This window comes from Thamnophis elegans, chromosome 3, assembly GCF_009769535.1.
Source record: "Thamnophis elegans isolate rThaEle1 chromosome 3, rThaEle1.pri, whole genome shotgun sequence".
Taxonomy (NCBI): domain Eukaryota; kingdom Metazoa; phylum Chordata; class Lepidosauria; order Squamata; family Colubridae; genus Thamnophis; species Thamnophis elegans.
Genome location: NC_045543.1, coordinates 74,879,640 through 74,899,941, shown reverse-complemented (window position 1 = coordinate 74,899,941; position 20,302 = coordinate 74,879,640). Strand labels below are relative to the sequence as shown.

At 36.1% G+C, this 20,302-nt stretch overlaps 1 protein-coding gene across 1 annotated transcript in view; it reads right to left on the bottom strand.

The window, feature by feature from the left end:
• The window catches only part of ERMP1 (endoplasmic reticulum metallopeptidase 1), a 37,395-nt gene that overhangs the window by 15,576 nt on the left and 1,517 nt on the right, over nt 1-20,302 (bottom strand). Inside the window, exons 2-10 of the mRNA XM_032213834.1 lie at nt 15,895-16,196; nt 14,849-14,976; nt 13,998-14,103; nt 11,471-11,617; nt 10,389-10,481; nt 9,642-9,854; nt 5,474-5,694; nt 4,617-4,791; nt 2,316-2,506 (exon numbers count right to left, since the gene is read on the bottom strand). Coding sequence (XP_032069725.1) covers nt 2,316-2,506; nt 4,617-4,791; nt 5,474-5,694; nt 9,642-9,854; nt 10,389-10,481; nt 11,471-11,617; nt 13,998-14,103; nt 14,849-14,976; nt 15,895-16,196 — 1,576 coding nt within the window. The remainder of the gene's footprint in view (nt 1-2,315; nt 2,507-4,616; nt 4,792-5,473; nt 5,695-9,641; nt 9,855-10,388; nt 10,482-11,470; nt 11,618-13,997; nt 14,104-14,848; nt 14,977-15,894; nt 16,197-20,302) is intronic.

Here is a 20,302-nt window from a genome sequence, read left to right as displayed (position 1 = left end):
TTTGTTTGCAAGAAATTCATATTAAACTAACTGATCCAAAATATCTGTTCAACCTCGAACTTGGTCAATATTTTGTGACCTCTGCTACGCAAAAGAAAAATGGTATAGTTGTATACTTAAGAAAAGATATTAAGGCTGAGTGAACTGAAGCAGATCCCTTTGGAAGATATATCGCATTAGACCTAATTCTAGAAGGGAAAAAGACTTGATGGACAACTTCGAATTTTATACAAATTACTAATGATTTATCTTCTAGGGTGAAGAAGACAAAGATTGCGGCGAGGGTTCTCTTGGATCATAACCCAGTCTGGACGGAATTGGGAAGGGTAGTGCAGGCAAGAAGGTCTTGGAGGTCGAATGGGAGTTTATTTTGATATGAAAAGTATATTAATGATTGTAAAAAATTGCTATCTGAATACTTTGTTCTGAATACGAATAAGGGTATATTCAGGGAATTTGTAGGAGATGTAAGTAAAGCATATATGAGAGGAGTACTGATGAATATAAAAAAATAAATATATTGACATAAACAAGGGCAAAAATGAAAAGAGTTGGAAGAGGAAACCCAAAGAAAAATTTGAAATGTATTCAAATTGTGTTATAGAGGGAAGGAGGTACAAAGGGGACAAAATTAAGGGTTTAGAAATAGACAGATACTTAGATAAAGAGATAAGGCCCCTAGCTAGAGAAGAGTACAGGCAAAAGTTGAATCAACAAATAACTTCTGGGGAAATCCTGCAGGTAACCAAACAATTAAGATCAGGAACAATGTAAACTGCTTAAAGTTTGTGTAATGGTAAGAAGCTGAGTTCAACACAGAGATTTTACTGACTTTTTTTCTTCTCTTTCTTTTTTTTTCTTCCCCCCCCCTTTTTATTTTTTTTATTTTTTAATTTTCTTGGTTTTAATACATCTTAGACTGTGTTTGATAAAAAGCTATACCGTGTACGGGCTCTGGGAAGTCGGGAGGGGGGAAGGGAGGTGGGGTCATAGGGGGGAGGGGGGAGGGGGGAAATATAGTATGTGCCAGATTTTAAAGTAACATGATTGCACTTGTATACTGTTGCTTTTTTTTAATTTTAGTGTAAAAATAAGAAGCTGAATATATCGATAGATAGTAGAAATACACCGAAGGGAGGAGCAGAGGGAAAGAAGAGGGAGGGGTAGAGAGGGTGGGAGAGAGGATCGGAAGGAGGGTGAGATGGAAGGGAGGGAGTGTATTGGGAGAAAGGAGTGATAGAGGGGGAGGGAAAGTAGGAGAGGGGAATGTTGGAGGGGAGAAAGTAAAGTTGGAGGGGGGAGAAAGAAAGGGTGTATGGAGGGTTGAAGTGGTATATTGGTTTTGTATTTTGGGGAGTATTTTCGACAAGGATGGCTGTGTTTATTGCCCAATGTTATATGGCCCCAGTCATGCACAGTATACATCTGACTGTATGAAATGAAAATGAAAAAATGAAAATAAACATATTTGCATAGATCTTGAACTGCACTCCCTGCCTTGCACAAATGAAAATTCACAAAAGGTAGAGGACATGGAGAAGAATGAGAGCTATAAATGGTTATTTGGAACTGAAATATGTGGTCACCTCAGTTCACAGAATGGAAAATTATCCACAAGATACAGCTAAATGTCTCATAATTTTTGAGCTTGACTTCTCTATGTTCTTCTGGGTCTTTTTCCCTTTTAGTTTTTGTGAGAATAAGGGGAAGCCAAGAGACAATACTCAGATGCAAAAGGAATGCTAACACAGTTCTCACATTCAACCTAAGGGAAATTGTACCTCATCTGACAAACCAGTCTATTACTGCAAATTATTTTTAATGACTAAAAAAGAATTGAGTACAGCACAAATGTATTGTCTGATTTCAAATTTTTGCCACAGGAAATTTCTAACTAGATATTGTATAGAAGAGAGACCCTAATTGGGCATTTGGAGATTTGATTGATAAAATACAAAGTCCAACCACAGACATGCTTACTGAAAAAGTAAGATTGCTTTCGAATATCAGAAGGAGGAGGCTGGAATAAGAAAGGAAATGTTGCCTGTCTGTCTGTGTCTTCTCCATTGTATACATGCAAGATAGCAAGATATGCACCTCAAAATCTTCCCAGATACCTCCATTAATTGCAATTCTGCTTGCAGTTAAAAAATTCCTTTTTTGATTGTATTTGCTCCTTCATAGCAAATGTTTTCATGCTGATGGTGCCTTCTTTCCTCAGGTGAGAACACTGACAGGACACATGTTTAAATATACTGTTCAAAAGTTATCAAATAAGTTCAAGCATAGAATTCAAGCCTTTAAAATTATCTTACCAAATAGGAAGACAGAAATATGCATATTGCAAGGACGAAAATACCCATGACTACATCTGGTGGAGCTTCAGAACCACTGCGCCCCATAATGGGAATTAGGATTTCAAATACAAGCCGGAGAAGGTACATTAAATAGAGGTATGGAATAAACATTCCCAGGAGATAAACTGTTACAAATTTCATTGTAGCACCTGTAACAGAGACATAAACCGATTACAATGTAGAAATTGTAGCTATCGACTTTAGCCACCTTCCAACTCAGAGCATTCTAGAAGTTATCTGGTACAGTATTATGTCAATATAATTCTGTTTGAAGGCAATTATTGTGTTTTTCTTACAAAACAGGTAAGATGACTTAACAGATTAAACAATGGCTTAAAAAGCAGGCTAACCAGATTTTCTGACAATATGAATCATCATAGCTCTAGTACTACCATTTTAAAAAGTGGATATGCCAGCAAGTCTTCAGCTCAAGATATAATTACTCAAGAAGGGGAACAATGGAACAAGTCTGGACATGCAAGTGGAGAAAGAAATTACAGACACTAATTTTTAAAATAATTTCCCATGCCTCAGTGCCTTCCAGTGATTACGAGAGTATAATTCTAACTCATCTGAAAGCCAACAGATTGAAGTTTTCTTACAAAGTAGATACATTTATTTTACATATTCTTTCAATCACATGAAGAATGGTTTAAAAAGTAAATCAACCAGATTTTTTAAATCATTTTAAAAAACCCAGCTATTTATGTAAATCTGTACATCAAGGCACAAAAGACCAACCAGGTATGTAATTCATGCATTCTTTAAGTTAAGTTGATAAGAGAGTAGTAACTGTGTGGAAGAAAAAGGCTAACTCAAGGTTCTTTATTTCTGATTGATAAATAAGGGATTTGATAATTGATGGTACAAATTTGGTATAGTATGTCATTTCATCATAGCATGAATTATTCTTTTGGCCAGAACAGAAAGCCCTATAAAAAGCCCACAAAACAAATTTGTGCATTTCTTATAAATTGGTATGTCTGTTTCCTGATACCCTGAGTTGAGTGGAAATTACTTTCAGGCAAACTGGAACAAACATTGAGAGCCACATTGGAGTCTCAACAACAGCAAAATGCAAGTAAATTGGGAAAAATATGTATCTTTTTTTAAATTTACAAACATGTAAAATACACACACATACAAAACTTAGACGTACACCACATTTACACAATACAATATGAACAGGAGCTTCCTGTTCTTTCTAATAGCAATTGCCAATCAATATTGCTCACCTTTCCCCTTCTATTATATTTCATTTGCATTTCACCATTCTTAACCCTCTTATCTTACTCCTCTGTCTGCTATATTGGCTCATTACCTCTAGTAAATTTAAACCACTTGGATAAAATATGTATCATTTGTAACATCACTCAATAAATGATGTGCAGTAAACGTGTTTGTTTTTGCTTCCAATTAAAAACCAAGTTAGAGGAGATATATCCGTGGTGGGTAGTATAGGTTAGCTGCTTCACATGCACATTTTAACAACTGATTTGAATAAGCTGTGTTGACCAAGCATGACGAAACTGACCTTTAGAAAGTTACACAGATTCTTTTAAAACATGTTCAAGAGCTAATTATGAATAATTTGTTCAATTTTATTCAATACCAATTATGGTATAAATACCAATTATGAATTTTAAAAGGAGGAGCAGGAAAGTCTGAACATTGATACCTAAGCTTACATATTTTAAGGGGGATAAACAAGAATTGGGCAATGCCAAAGTTCAAAATTGGTAGATGTGCTTCCTAGTACATTTTTTAATTTGACAATTTTGCTTTTTCTTTCCAACTTCCTATTTCTTCTCCTTATGCAGAAGGCTGCCAAAAAAAGGCATAGAGTGTTCTTGTCAGACATGTGAACTGTGTTTGGATTTGTGATCTCATGCCTTATAGTAAGTGTAAAGTTCCTAGTACCTCCTTATGGCCCTGGAATACTCTGGAGTAACTGACACCAAAACAGTTTTGCCATTTTAGAGTTTTATAAGGACTAAATATGAATACTATAAACCTTACTTAAAGTTTATAGCATCTTATGTATCATTTCAATAAAATGGCCAAAATTGAGCTAATAATTCCCACGGGGATGTTTGGGAGGTTTTAAGAACAAAATAGATGCCATAAGTGTTCCAAAAGGGGCTGAAAATACCAGACTGAAGACATCACACTATCAGCACCATTTACAACATCAGCTCTCAGAGGCTACAAAAATATAGGCTTGGCTCGGCTATGGGACGATAAGTCTTGTTGCCATACCTTTTTCTTTCAATTCCTTATAGGTCATTAGTTTTGTGAGGAGTGGAAAAGCTACACATATTGCACAAACATATGCAGACGAAAGTCCTTGGTAAGTAAGCAGAAATCCTGAAATAGACCAAAGTGCAAGTGGAACATCAAAGAAGAGTTCTCCTAGGAACTGTTCATTTGCATGCTGGGAAAAGAAAAACAAAATAAAAATGTCAATCCTTTTTGATTTAAATTTAAAGACAAAGCATCAAGCATTTTAAGAGCAGAAAATTGCTTCTTAATACACAATATATAGAAAGTTCCACTTCCTGTGTAAACAGGAACTGTCCCAATCAGAAATTGTCTACTACTTCTGACTACAAACACAAGGGCTGCAAAAGGAAGCCTTAGAAAAAGCAAGTATAAGGAAGAATCTAGGTGAACACAGCAGGACAGCTTTCCAGAATCTTATCACACTTTTGAACAAATGTGGCTGTACTAGAAATTTAAAACAGTTATTTTAGGGTTTCAATTATTAAGGAAGGGTCAGCATCATCTTGTCAAAAATCACAATTTTATCCCTGGATTCTGATAGCTTTGAGAAGGTCAAAGGGCAATCAAAATGATCTGGGATTCACATACGGCCTGAGAACTGCTTATTGTGTTATAATGAAATTCACTTGGAAATTTTGCTTCGCTAAGGAATTTAGAGGAAATATCAAAACATGTAATCTACAAGGACCAAATAACAGAAAGTAGGGATAGACTTCTGCCTAGAGAAGAGTTTTACTGAGCAGTCTGACTCATCTAACAGAGATCTTTACATTTATGAAAGGAAAATAATCATTGCTAAATTAAATCATGTAATAAAACATAATAGTACTTACTTTATAATAAAATTTCTTGGCTAATGTATGCACAAAAATCAGTATAGCCAGCGCTGCAGATCCGTAGAGAAAATGGGCGACATAGTAGTGGGTATACCAGCAAAGAGATTGTCCAATAAGAGAAATAAATATTGCCACAAGAAGGATGCCAATGAAGGTGACAAAGAAACCAAGCACTATAAAGCCTAAAGCAACGGCAAATTCCTTCAGATAAGTAATTGCTGGAAGGGGGGAAAAGGAAAAAGATATTAAAATCAGAGATATACTGTTCTATTTCTTTTAGGAAGACTCTAAAGTAATAAGACATGGTTCTTGGTATAAATAAAAAAGGGAAACAAAAACCACAAAGCTTTTTCCTTTCATGGCTGAATTGCAAATTATTGCTTTACATATTTTACCTTTTTGTATTCTAGTCACAGTGTTTCTGATTTGACTTAATTGCAACATGGCAAGGCTTTTACTCTTTTATGGAAGAAACTGATTCTATACAGTATATAGCAGGTTGTGTCTTATTAAAATGAGCAGAAAAATTCATTTTGCTTGGTCCCATGGCTCTCAACTCAGTATTTTTCACTTACTCTCTAAGATGCATTTCTACCGATTACTTTTTCTTCTAGACCAAGAAGCATTTCATGCATAAGCCATCAGAAGCATCATATCAGGGTTATGAAAGGAGAAAGGCAATAAGCATAATAGGCCAATGTCTATATATTTGAACCCCTCTCTGGATCCTCTGCCTAGTTTTTGCACCAAAACCAGGGCTTCCCTACGAGCACCTGGTTCCCTCTGTTTTTTCCAAGGTCTTGGGTGAAGCCACCACCCACAACCAGCTGGATCCTTCACAGCATTTATTGGATGGAACTCATGCCTTTGGATCTTCACCTGACTTCCAGGGAAGCTACTTCTGGATTGTTCTTCTCTTCTCCCCAAACATGAACCAGCACTTGCTATGTGGGGGTGGGGGTGGGCTCACCTAACCTGCTTGAAGAGGCTGCTGGCGTGCCAACCAGCACTCCCTTAAGTGATAAGCATGCCCATTCCCAACTGCAGAAGAGCCTTGACACCCGCCCCACACTTCACATAGCAGTGGTTTTCAGGCCCACACCTCCAGTCCTATAATGGAGATTTTTCCTTGCGTTTCTGAGGATGCTTTGGATTGTTGAGGCAGCATAGGAGCATTCTTCATCCTATCTGGGACCATGACCAGGAACTGTGCAGTTCTTTGAGGTCTTGCCTAATTAGCCCTTTGCACCTTGTTCTGCTTTGGTTCCATGACAAGCTTAAAGTCCCGTTGTCAACCTTAGGGTTAGGTTTAGGGTCTTATGAAATTCTGGAAAATCTGCCTCTAAGCTTGACCTCAGAGTGCTGCAGAATTGCTACCTTCACAGCACCATAATCTCCATCTCAAAACTCATAATTGCAACACAGAGTTAATCTAGCCATCCATCATAACCCTGTTAAGTACTGGTAACTGTCAAGCATGCAACTAGTTTCACCATCTTGTTCCTTTTTGTCCAGCCCTGTGTTTTTGACATCTGTTCTATCAGAGTCCATCAAACAGTCCAAGTCATACACGGATAAGTCAGTCAGTCATCAATGTCTTTCAGTTAAGGGATAATACAAATAACATCGTCCAGTATCATATAATTAGTCTGGTAATCAAAGTTTGCTAACAGTTGCAAAACTTACAATAGCTCACGGCACTTTCTAACAGCATCTAACAAACAGAGAGCTAACAGTCATTCTGACTCCCTCTTATGGCCTATTGAGGAAAATAGCAACCAATCACATTTTACAGTATGATTTAAGAAACAGGTACAACATTGTGACATGATTTATATATTGCCAACCCAACAGTTAGATTATATTCCTAACATGTTCAAACATAGCAAGAAAGTCCTGTGGAACTTCTTCCTCCACCCCCACCCCATATAATTACACTGGCACAGATATGGCTTCAGTCCCATCGGCCTCAGATACCTCCGCCCTTTCCAACATTTTTCCAAACAGTCCACATCCCTCCTTTTTCAGTTTCTGCACAAGCTACTTGAAAGCTCCCTCTTGGCTTTCAAATTTTCTTTCTCTTTTCCTTCACTTCTGCTCAGACTCCTCCAGAGAATCACTCCTGGCTCATACTCTCTCACTGTTGCCTCTCTTTCCTTTGAGATGTGTCACTGGTTCTTGTATACAGGGGAGTCGGCTCCAAAAGCCCAGAAAGCCAACTCCACCCCACGTGGCCTCTAGACGATACATCTACAAATGCTAGTACTCACTACTTGCTATACCACTCTTCCCTAAAACTACTAAAACTCTTGTTCCTCTACTACTTCTCTTTGTGAGCCCTAGTTTTGAAAACAATAAATCTTCTATGTTCCTTAGGCTGCTTCAGGACGTTTTAGTTTCACAAACCACCGTAAACCATATAGTTTCAATTGGGAAACTGTGACCATCCTAGACCAAGCCAAATCCAAAAACGCCAGGGAATTTCTGTGCACTCTGACAAATTAGCCATCAATAGACACATAGACATAAACAATAGCTACATACTATGCAAAAGAGACAATCAACAAGACAAAAAGGAGACAAAAAGACCAAAAGACGTCCCCACCAGCAATCAGCATCCAGATGAGCATAGATCCCAAGATTAACATCAGACCAGCAATCAAGTAACAGTACCCCAATCAAGAAATTGCCAAACAAGCCAACAATAACCAGCCCAACCAAAGAATTTCCTCCAACAACATCAGGGAAAGCCACTAGCATTTAAACTGAGAAACCCCACTTCTTACTAGCACTGATGGCTGTCAGGGTTTTAGGTAATGAAATACCTGCAAGAAAACAAGCAAGCTCAGACGGCACCAAGGATCCCTCAGATCTTAATGAGACAGGGCAGCAACCCAGATACTGGCCTCAAGAAGTTATCACTCCAGGTGTAGCATCTCCTGTACGCTTTGCATTGGATTTTATAAACATTCACCACAACTACGAAATGCCTTAGCAAGCTTCTGGTAACCGGTCTGTTTAGTTTCTGTAGCTTGGCAAACATTCCTCCTTGTCACATATCCATGCTTTGTGTTAACCATTGGCTCTTTAACAAGAGGGTAATTAGCCCCTTGTTGGGTGCCATTTATATGTTATAGTGTGACAGGGTTTAATTTTGAACTGGAGGTCTACCTCTGAGCAAAGGCAGCAATAGACACAGAAACACAGAACAGTAGAAGAGGCCTTATGCTTTCGACTTTATACAGATTATTTACAACGGATATAAATCACAGTTCTGACATTGGGTCTCCCTACTAGGCCTCTCTATCAGCGACCATCCACCTTTACCTCCCCTGCTTCTTCCCCGTTTCTTTCCACTTGATTAGAGAGAAGGAAGAAAAGAAAGGAATTGGCTGGGATTACTTTTTTCCATCTCAGCTTAATACCTTCCATTTCTCAATAGGGGGAAGAATCTCTCTCAGCATCTTCTGCCCAGATTTCCTCCAAAGCCAGAGCTTCCTACCAGCAGCTGATTCCCTGTGTTTCTTCCAATCTTGGGTGAAGCTACTGCTTGCAACCAGGCACACTCCTCCTAGCCCTCCAGGGTCTTGGGACTCTAGTTATTTGCTTCCTGACTTCTAGGGAAGCAACCCCTGGATTGTTATTTTCCTCTCCCCAAACAGGAACCAGCACTTGCCCTTCAATTCAGTTCTTTGATTTACTCTCAAACTTCTCTCCATATTTTGCTCTCCAGTATCTCTGGTTGCTCCAGCTATAAACATTACTCTCCCCCACCCCTTCTCTCCATTCCTTCTCTCACACTCTGTCTCCAATTTTTGGTTAAACTGGCAACATGTCCCATAGCAATTGAGGAGCTCCTAGTAGCCGATCAGCTCATCAGCCTCATGACAGCAGAGTTGTCAAAGCTAAACTTTCTTTTTTTTTCTTTTTCCTCACTCCAATGTCTGGCTCATATCTGCAAAGTAGTGGCTTTGCCAGCCCCCCAAATCCATATGCCACAATATGCAAACAAGGCTTACTTAGTCTTCCTTTACTTTTAACTCCTGCTTCTAATCTATTTTACTTCCTACTTCTTTTTCTATATTTTATATAAGATTGCTTATTCTTAAACAGAACAATATTCCTGGATAATGCCTGTGTGGGACAGAACATGATATGAACTTACCTCTTTTTCTTGGCTGTAGAGCTTTTTTGCTTAGATAAAGCATGGCCACTGACGCAATGATGCAATTCATAATGGCACCGACACGAGCTGGGTAAGCCATAATAAACATGCCAAAAACATCAAAGAAGACAACATTTCCGTGTTGATACTCCTGAGATTTGGTTGATATATCTGACTTTGCTAAGTATTTTAGCACAGCTAAGATATTGTCACCTTAGGGAGAAAAATAGTATATATTAAGGATTTATCTTTTATTAAGTATATCAGCACACCATTTCATTAATAGTATATCATGAAACAATTGGAATTGGGTTTTTTTTTAATTCTCAAAACAAATAAAAATTGAAAGGGGAACAGTAAATGGCTGGACAAAATTCAATATACTGAGGGCCTGGGTTTTTAAAATATAGTTACAAAACATTAATACAAATAAAGAAATAATTCAGTATAAGGGCCAATAATGATAAAGAAGCAAGTAAGATGTAACCAGGGGAAAATTAAAAGAAAAGTGTATAAAAGTAAGATATATCTAAATTGTTTTTAGTAATTAAAATCAACTAACTTTACCCAAACTCCTTAATATAGAAGCAAAATTAATTTATCTACTTACATTTATCCATAAACTTTTTATTTTCAAACATTATCTTTAGGATACTGAGATTTTGGGTCTATTAATTTCAATTTTCGTTAAAGGGAACAATAATCTTATCTTGCCATTGAAAGTCATGAAAAACTGCAAATACTAACCTGCTCTCTGAATAGAATCTGTCAAAATTCGATCCACCGTGTCATATTTTGTATGATAGATGTAACCATTTTCAATGAAAGCCAGGTCTATTCCTGTCAGCATAATAAAATCAAATCATAATATTATTTAATATAATTTTGTAATATAACTTTACAAAGTATTACTAACTAAATTTAATTATTTGACAAATAAGGTTACATTAACTATGAAGAGCCATGGTGGTGCAGTGGTTAGAATGCAGTACTGCAGGCTACTTCTGCTGACTGCCGGTTACTAGCAGATGGCAGTTCGAATCTCACCAAAATGAGGACCCAGATTGTTGGAGGCAATATGCTGACTCTGTAAACTGCTTCAAAAGGGCTGTAAAGCACTGTGAAGTGGTATATAAGTCTAAGTGCTATTACTACTAAAGTTTCTACTAAACAATCATATTTTAATATTTGCTTACAGCTTCATAATTTTGATTGTGTACTTATTATTTATGCTTTTCTTTCTTTCTCACATGTGGCTTCGGAAAATGTTTCAGAAAAATATTAATAAACAGTTTTTATTACTCTGGTTGGTAAAGCTGACAGCGCAGAATGCAGTACTGCAGGTAAACTCTGCCCACAGCCTGGAGTTCAATTCTGATGGGGCTTAAGGTTGACTCAGCCTTTCATCCTTCCTAGGTCGGTAAAATGAGGACCCAGATACTGAGGGGCAATATGCTGACACTGCAAAGTGTTCAGAGAGTGCTATAAATCACTATGGTGTGGTATACAAGTCTAAGTGATATTGTACTGCTAAACCAACATTTACTCAGAATTGGCCCAGCCATAATGGGGAACAAGGGAGGTTCTCCTTGTCCAACTCACCATTCTTAATAAAACCACTGTCTTTGTAATCCCACCATCATTATTTTACTTCTTTGGCTCAGAAAATCTGCTATGTGCACATCAACATTAGACATGAACATCATTGGACAGCTCTGTATCACAAGTTTTTCTTTGCTTTTATTGGCTTGACAATCCTACCACCTATTTTTCATTGTCCTTCCAAGTATAGGCCCAAAATCTGATCCTACTAAGCCTATCTAACATACCTGGAACATTGCCAAAATCTCTGTAAATACGGAAATCTGTGTCTGCAGGGATGACACCACTCTGAAACACCTCTTGAGCCACGATAGAACCAAAAGGGTGCTTAGCAGCAGAGATGTATGCCTGTACCAGCCAAGGGTTTTCAGGTCCTGTAAGAATTAAGAGAATAACTGTGAAATAAAAATAAAATTTAATGTAGTGTTCTATATTTAAATTTGTGCTTTGCCATAAGCAAAACACATGGCTTTGATTCTAAATATGATTACAAAAGCAAATTCACAGGAATTTTAAATTCCTCTTGTCCCATTCCCTTTCCCACATTTAACATGACACACCTGAGAGTGGCTTTTCAGAGGACACGCTCTACCGTGACCCAAGGGTAGTAAAAAAAAAAAAAACCAATGCCACAATTCAATGAAGTCAAAGATGCAAAAAAATTGCTCAACTTATTTGTCAATTGACCACAAGTTTTCCAGATGGTATGATTGGTAATCAGCAAATTTAATTCAAGAGGAACTGTCCCATTTACCTGTACAACTAAGAACAACAATGGTTTGAGAATGTTAGCTGCTCACAAGGAAAAGTCACAAGTCATCTATGTTGCTTATAAATGTTATCATCTTAGGCCATTTGTAAAATTTTGTATGATCTCAAATCACAATATGAATCAATCCTTAGGGAAAAGAAACTGAAGGCTATGAAAAATACATGGCATTGACACATCCTTTCTATCAAGAAAAGGAGTACTTCTTGGTTTGGGTGAATTTCTGCTCAGGGCCAGTCAGGACTCAGTTCAAACTCAGGGAGAATATTATGAAACTTTGTATACTGTCCCCAATTACAATAGAGAAGATGCTTAAGGACTGGAATAACCATAAATTTTCCTATTTCCCCAAAAATGAGGAAAGCCTCATTAATCACAAACTTACCTTAATACTATCCCAGACAAGTTGTATGCAAAGAATGTGAGTAATAAACTCTAAGCTTGGATGAAATCCAAGGAAATTATACAGGACAAATAAGTTGAGATCGTCAGTCAGTGTACACTGTATTTTGAAATTATATCATTTTATCCAGGAATAATTTATATAATCAACCTTATTTGTGGCATTTTTGGACTTTTTAGTTACCTTTGACTCTACAATTAGAAAGACTCTGTGGGATAAACCCAGGAATACCAACATGAATCAGTGTCTTCTTTGTATGATCAAAAATTCATATGCAAACTCCTTCTTCAGACTTAGATATAATAACCAAGGGCTGTTTTCAGAAGCAATATTCATACAAAGGTTTCAGGAATATATTTTGGGCCCTAATTATTGTTAACTATTCTTTAATTCTGTGACTGAGACAGTGACTAACACAGATTGTTATACCCCTAACATCTCCTATATGGAGATGATGTAGACCTTATCTCCTGCTCACCCATACAACTTAGAATGCCAATGAGTTCTGTAGTTCAGCACTGCAAACTGAATAGGTTGGTAGATAATTTCCAAAAACTGAAAATCATGACATTTGCTAAAAGAGCCAAAGTCCAAAAATGAACATAGAGTAGAATCCAACTGAACCCAATTAAATATATAGAGTGATTTTCCCATCCCACAGGAAACTGCAACAGCCAATAAAATGTATTTTTTTTTACTAACAATGAATTAGTACCAGCTGTCTTAAAACTCCTCCTAGGTAATACTTTGACCCAAATGTTGTATGCCATTCAGATGGCTGTTTAGGTAAGGAAGAATCTTCCTTATATAAATTTCGGTAGCAAGCAACTAAATACTTGCTACATCCAGATGGGTTTCTAATGCCTTTCTTAGGTTATAAAGTGCCTAAAGCTGAGATCAGTATATGGAGGTTGATGTTAAACTGCAGCTAAAACTCCAGCTCTTTCATGTTTAATTCTATTAACATTGGCAGATCACTTTCCATCAAGCTGCAGGAATGTCATACAACAAAAATGAATGTCATGTCAGTTCTCATAGACTGATATAGCCCTGGGATACCACTATGCCAAACATATATTTGTGCAGAGACTAAACAGCAGTGACTTCCAGATGAAAATAAACATTTATCCCAGAGAAGCAGGACCTGGGTCAGAAAGGGCTTCTGGAAAGAGGCCAGCTCTGTGTCCTCATTTACCTTTTACACTATTCAACACACATTTACATTCACAAATACCAACTGTATTTAAACTTATTACCAAATATGCCAATTAAATTTCATAAATCTATTTATAAAAGCAATAATTCCCCTTTATCACAGTAATCTGTCTTTAAAAGGCCACAATAAAAGCTCTGTGGTAGCAATGAAACAGTTATGTAACAAAGAATCATTTAACAATTAGCCAGTCTTAAAAACCCAACTAAAAATTACATATAACAGCAAGTAATGAAAACAAAATAATTGTTTATCAGAAATGAAAATCCTATTGTGATCTTCAACTGAAAAGCTGCATCAAAAAGGAGGCATTGTGATTTTGAAATGAAATTATCACAAGACTTATATGAGCGGTATTAAAAATCTTACCAGTCTGAAACACAAGTTCTTTCCCTCCTACTCCAGCAGCCTCTAGATTAATAAATGCTTTCACTGATTTGGCCCACGGGTGTTGTGTAATGAAGCCATGACTAGCCTTGATTTAAACAGTAAAGACAATGGACAGAAAATATGTATTAGATATGTTTGAAATATCTTCTGATTGCACAAAGGAGATTCTAATTCTGGAAAAACGTTGTATTGTTTTCTTGGCTTTCTTGCTTAATTAGTTCAAAGTTTATTAGGTTACAAGCCAGCATCAAAAAACTAATAAACATATATTAAGTGTGTTTATACATTATACAACATAAAATATAAAAAGAATAAATGATATAACAATTCACTAATAAATGTTAAACAGGCCATCTTTTTCATAGTCCAAGAAGAGAATGTGCACATTTGAAAGATTAAGTAATCTAATGATTAATCTTGGCAAGCAGTAGCAGTTACACAAAACAGCCATTTTATATAGTTTCAAGGTATCCTGATCTTCCAAAAGAGCAGCTTGCTAGAATAGTTTTCCCAGCTCAAAGAGGGAAGGACCATTTTAAACAAGCACGGTCAACTCCCTGAGCATTGTAGAGCAAACTATTCTTTTCTTAATTGCAATACAGTGTTTTCATAAAACACATGCCCACACATGTGCATATAATCAAGATTAAGAACTGAACTCAGTTTCACTGTCATGATGGGAAAGAAAAAAAAACTTACTTTTATTTCAAGTATCTGTCAAATCCTTCAGTTTTATACACCTTCATAGCAATTTTAGCATCTTATTAAAAAATAAACTCTGTACGTTTGCTCATATTAAAGTATTAAGAATCTACTCAGTGTTTTCTTACCTGTAAGATACTTTCCTCTGCCCCATTAAAGAGGAATATAACAGATTGTTGCAAAGATTCAGACGATTTTGAAAGCGTGTGCAGTATTTCAAGCATTACAGAACAGCTGATAGCATCATCACTAGCACCTTAACAAAATAAGATATATAACACACTAATTACCTGATGCTGAAACATAATTATAGAACATTTAGAAATATCATAGTATAGAAGACTGGAGGAGCTCCAAACCTGGGTTATGCCCAACAGGTTGACACATTTATATACTTTTCTGCCCATAAAATTTAAACCATTTAATATATAAAAAGTTTTTTAAAAAAAGTTTACTGTTCATTGCAAACAGGAACTGAATTGTATAACTCAACTCTGCCAAATTTACCATTACAAAATTACTGAATTTAGATCATTCAGGTAGAATAGTAGTAAAAAGAAGAAAATTCACAACCTGCAAAGACTTGCAGCATTAATTGCTACTGCAATTTTTTTTCCAGTTGGAATGTTCTATAGGACAAATTGGGACAATGTTCAGTAGATTTTGAATTGCCCAGATGAATTCATAAATATTTTCAAGAATCTAATTAAATGAATAAGTTATATTTGTTTTTAAGCAATATAAATTTAATTAAACATATATTGTTCATACAAACAGTATGCAATTTTAAATGAATATGTTGAGAATTAGTTCAACAGAAAAAGCTGAAACAGAAGAGAAGAACAATTATTTCATTTCTCAATCCAATTAGAATAATTTTGAAATAGTTACTGTATTCAATTACACTACATTTTTAAGAATAGAACAGCTATACCCCAGTGTCCTGTGACTGTCTTTGATGGCTAGAAACACAATGGAATTAAAAAAGAACTCAACAAATATAAAAACATTTTATTATAATGAATTAATGAAGAATTACCTCTGGGCATTAAAAATAATTTTTCAAGTGTAATTAAACTTTTAAATTAAACTTTAATTAAATTTTTAAACAGAAAAGAAACAACACTTTTCTGTGAAATACAATTTTTCCTGTAAAATACTTTGATCTATTTACCTGAAGTATTTGGTAAAGAATCAAAGTGACAATTCAACATCACAGCATGTTTAGCTCCTCTTCTGGGTTCCAGTTTAACAGCAATATTAGTAATATTGTCATAATAACTGGTGAATCCTCCAAGAAAGTCAATACTGAAAGTGCCTGTTGGCCTCTGTATATCTACAGAGATTGTATGGGCATGATTGCTTTTAATTTCAATAGCTTTAACTTGTTTCAAGAGGTAGTCAACAGTGAAAATTTCATTTTCTGGACTTCCAACAATTCTCGGACCAATTGCAGTAATATTTTCTAAATATTTCCTGTGGGACATAAAAAATAAAACATTAGAAAATTATTATAAAATATTTCATAATTTCCACCAATCACTCCATTAAAGAATTTAGATTATTATTACAGAAACAAAAATGTACCCACTTTTTGCCAACAAGAACAGTCAGGTTTTTTTCTACATTTATTATGTATGGTAATTTTTGAAAGACCTAATTCAAGGTTCAACAATTAATATCCCATTTAAACTATTTTGGAGTTCTATCAGTAGTATATATTGCACCAATTGAAAATCACTGACTTAAAACACAGCAATTGATACACATGGGTGAAATGTACAACTCTTATAAATTCTGACTCAAGCATCAAATTTATTGATATGTACTATGAAATAATTCTAATAACTTTTTCATGATTTGTAGGTCATGAGGTTCATATGTAATGCTCTATTACCTATAAGAAAAAATGTAGAAGACTTCAGTACTGCAGCGTACGATTCATACACTTATATGTGACCTACTTAACCTTAAGATCTGGCTATCCCGCCAGGCCTGGGGATAAGATCTTCATACACCCCACCCGAATGTTGAATGAATGTTGTGTTTTATTGCTATTTTTATTTGTACTCACATATTATTTTATGTTTTGTCTTACACCCCCTTCCCATGAGTTGTAAGCCGCCCTGAGTCCCCTCAGGGAAAAGGGCGGCCTATAAGTGACAATAAAATACTAAAATACTAAATACTACTGATTTCTGTGCTTCAGATTTATACATAAGAATAAAGTCGCGCTATTGAGAAAACCTACATACTTTTATATTTACATTATCATAAAAGACTACCACATTTCCTTCAATATGCACAGCATTACATACGTGGAGTTACTGCATTAATGTATATACCGTATATACTCAAGTATAAGCCGAGTTTTTCAGCCCACTTTTTGGGCTGAAAAAAGCCGCCTCGGCTTATACTCGAGTCAGTGAAAAATTTGCCCGAAATGGAGGAGAAAAAGGGGCGGGGCCATGCTGCTGGGTGACGCTCGTGAATGGCCCGGCGCCCCTGTGAGTTTCCCCTCCCTCTGTGTCAGTTTGCCGCGCAGCGCGCACCGCACCATCCCCCCTCCTCACGTTCTAATGTAATGCAGGGCTGTCTTACAATTCCCCTTCCTCCCCCTCCTGCCGCTCTGCAACGATGTCCCACCTCCTCCTTGTTATGGCAAGCAGCCACATAGCGATGTCCCACCTCCTCTGGTACAGTGATCCAATGATAGGAATCACTGTGCCGTGTGTCATAGGAGGCAGGACATCGCTCCCGCGGCTGCACGGGACATCATCATCACAGCGGGACATCGGCATCATGAGGTGAGTGAAGTATTTCATTGAATACACCGGTATTGTGTGATAATAATTTGTTATCCAGAGCAAATTTTTACAGTGGCTACTGTATATTTAATGGGCACAGGCAGGCTGTATATGTTATTCAATGGACAATGGCAGGCTGTCTAATGTGTTATCCACTTACAGAGCTAGTTTACTGTTTTTCTTTGAAATAAATATTCAAAAACATTATTGGTATCTATTTTTATTTTTGAAATTTACCGGTAGCTGCTGCATTTCCCACCCTAGGCTTATACTCGAGTCAATAACTTTTCCAGTTTTTTGTGGTAAAATTAGGTGCCTCGGCTTATATTTGAGTCAGCCTATACTCGAGTATATACGGTAATACAAAATCAATCTGGAATATAATTCAGGTTCAAAATATTCTAAAGTTGAAGAAATTGTAAAAGTAGGGAAGTTTCTTCTAATGTTATTGGACTATTTTCCTTGATAAATAAACATGAAACCTGGAACTTGTAGATGTTTTTAAACAGGAACTGAGATGGGTAAAATTCAGCAGGTTCTGACAGGTTCTGGAGAACAGGAAATTTTGAGTAGTGGAAAATACCACCTCTGGCTGGTCCCAGGAGTGGGGAGGGAATGGGGATTTTGCAGTATCCTTACCCTGCCATGCCAACCAAGCCACACCCAAAGAACCGGTAGTAAAAAAAAATGAATTTTATCACTGAACTGAGATATTTGGCTTTTCTTGTAGCAGTAGAGGTATAGTCTGCAACCTATCTATATGTAGTATAACAGGACTATGTATGCTTTGAATATTATTTGGAAGGGCTTCCCATAAGCACAGAATCTCCCTAATTAAAGTGACTTTTTTTCCCCTCAGGAGAAGACAATGCTGGGAAAAGTGGAAGAAATTAAGAGAACAAGCAGGAGCAAGATGGATTGACTCAGTTACCATGGCAATGGGAACAATGGGAATTGGAAGATCAGAAGCACCAGATTAGGAAGAAAATTTATCCATGTAGTTACTAAGAGTTGATAGCACCTTGATGGCACATAATCCATCAACTTCTTTTCAGGATTGCGTAGAAATCTGAGAACAATGACTACTTAATATTTGCTGCCAATATTTAACTTACTGTCTTTTCCCTGTTCTAGAAGGCTAGAAGGACAGATCCTTCTTTTAGTGGATCTTAGCTGTTTGCTGCTTAGGGAATAACCTGTCCAGGGAACTACATCTTCACCTGCATTAAAGTGTCCAAGCATTTTCATAGTGTTGTATTCATTCAATATGATTTAAGTAACAGTATAATAGAACAGTATGTTATTATTTTCACTTTACTGTTTTAAATTCTTTTATAACATACATTTTCATGAGAAATTTGTAATGTACCTAGATTATATTAGTTACTAGGGAGATTTATAACATAATAGATAGTAAAAAGAAGTATTAATCTGCTTGTAAATTAAGTGCAAATTATATTAGTATGGTAGCATTCATTATGAAGCAAGGTGAGTATGTTAAAGATTCTAGACTCAAAATTAAATTATAATCAAATCAATATGAGTTAATTCTATATAAACACCATTTTGGATAGATGAGAAATTGTTCAAAAAGATCAAAGATCAAAAGATACTGAAATATAACTGATAGCTCAAATTTCATTTAAGAAATTAATAAAAAATAATGCATTCTGCATCAGCTACTTTTATTAAAAGAAATGTTGTAATTGATTTTGTTACTCACCCCTAAAGTCAAGAATAACCTACAGAATAATATTCACAGAAAGCTAGAAAAATGTTTATTTATATATATACAGGTTGGTATAAAAATGTGGATACCATATCTACAGATATAAGAAAGAAATATTCAGAGGATTAAAGAAATGGAAGCAGTATAAAAAGGGGATATGTCACTCTTTGCCCTTTCCTGATTTCATAACTTTCAAAAATATAAAGATGGATCTTACTTAAATATTGTAAGAAATAGAAATAGCAAATGTAGATCATTTGTCTATTCAGCATTGCACTAAATTGTCTATATGGTTTCCACATCAAAAGAAGGTTGCACAATTTACACCAAGGTTTAAATAAACCTCAAATTAACCATACAAAAGTAAACATTGGGTAAGGTGATACAAAAATCTACAAAAGGCATTCACTCAGAGTGATTCATTACTGGTGTGGTTATTCTTCCCATTATTCAGGTCACTGCAGGAGAAAGCCATTCAATATTTAACTGGCTTGATGTATGCCTCTATGCCTCCAAATCAAACATTTTCACCTCAATAGTGAAGTACTGCTTATTCTCTAAATATTGAAAGGAACTCTTATCTCTTTTCATTATGTTCATTTTGGCTTCTACAAATGCTCCATGCCAAGTGATATAGATTGACCGATCTTACTTCTCAATACAATAGCAGAGTTGGAAGGGACCTTGGAGGTCTTCCAGTCTAACCCCCTGCCTAGGCAGGAAACCCTATACCATTTCAGACAAATGGCTATCCAACATCTCTACAAGTTCTCTCTGCACATGCAGTGGGCCTGAGGGAAAATCAGCAAGGATTGCTCAAAAGGGAATTGTCTAATATCTGAGCATCCATTGGGACAGAGGGGGTGTAATAAATTGCATAAATAAATACATATATTGCTTAAATAAATTTGCATGAATACATTGCATAAACAAATTGCACATATAAATAAAACTCACATACAAACTCTTCAACTTCAAGAGAGAAATGTTTGGTTCTGAGCAGCAAATATTATTTATGTTCTCGTTAAATATATTTCTTTGCATAC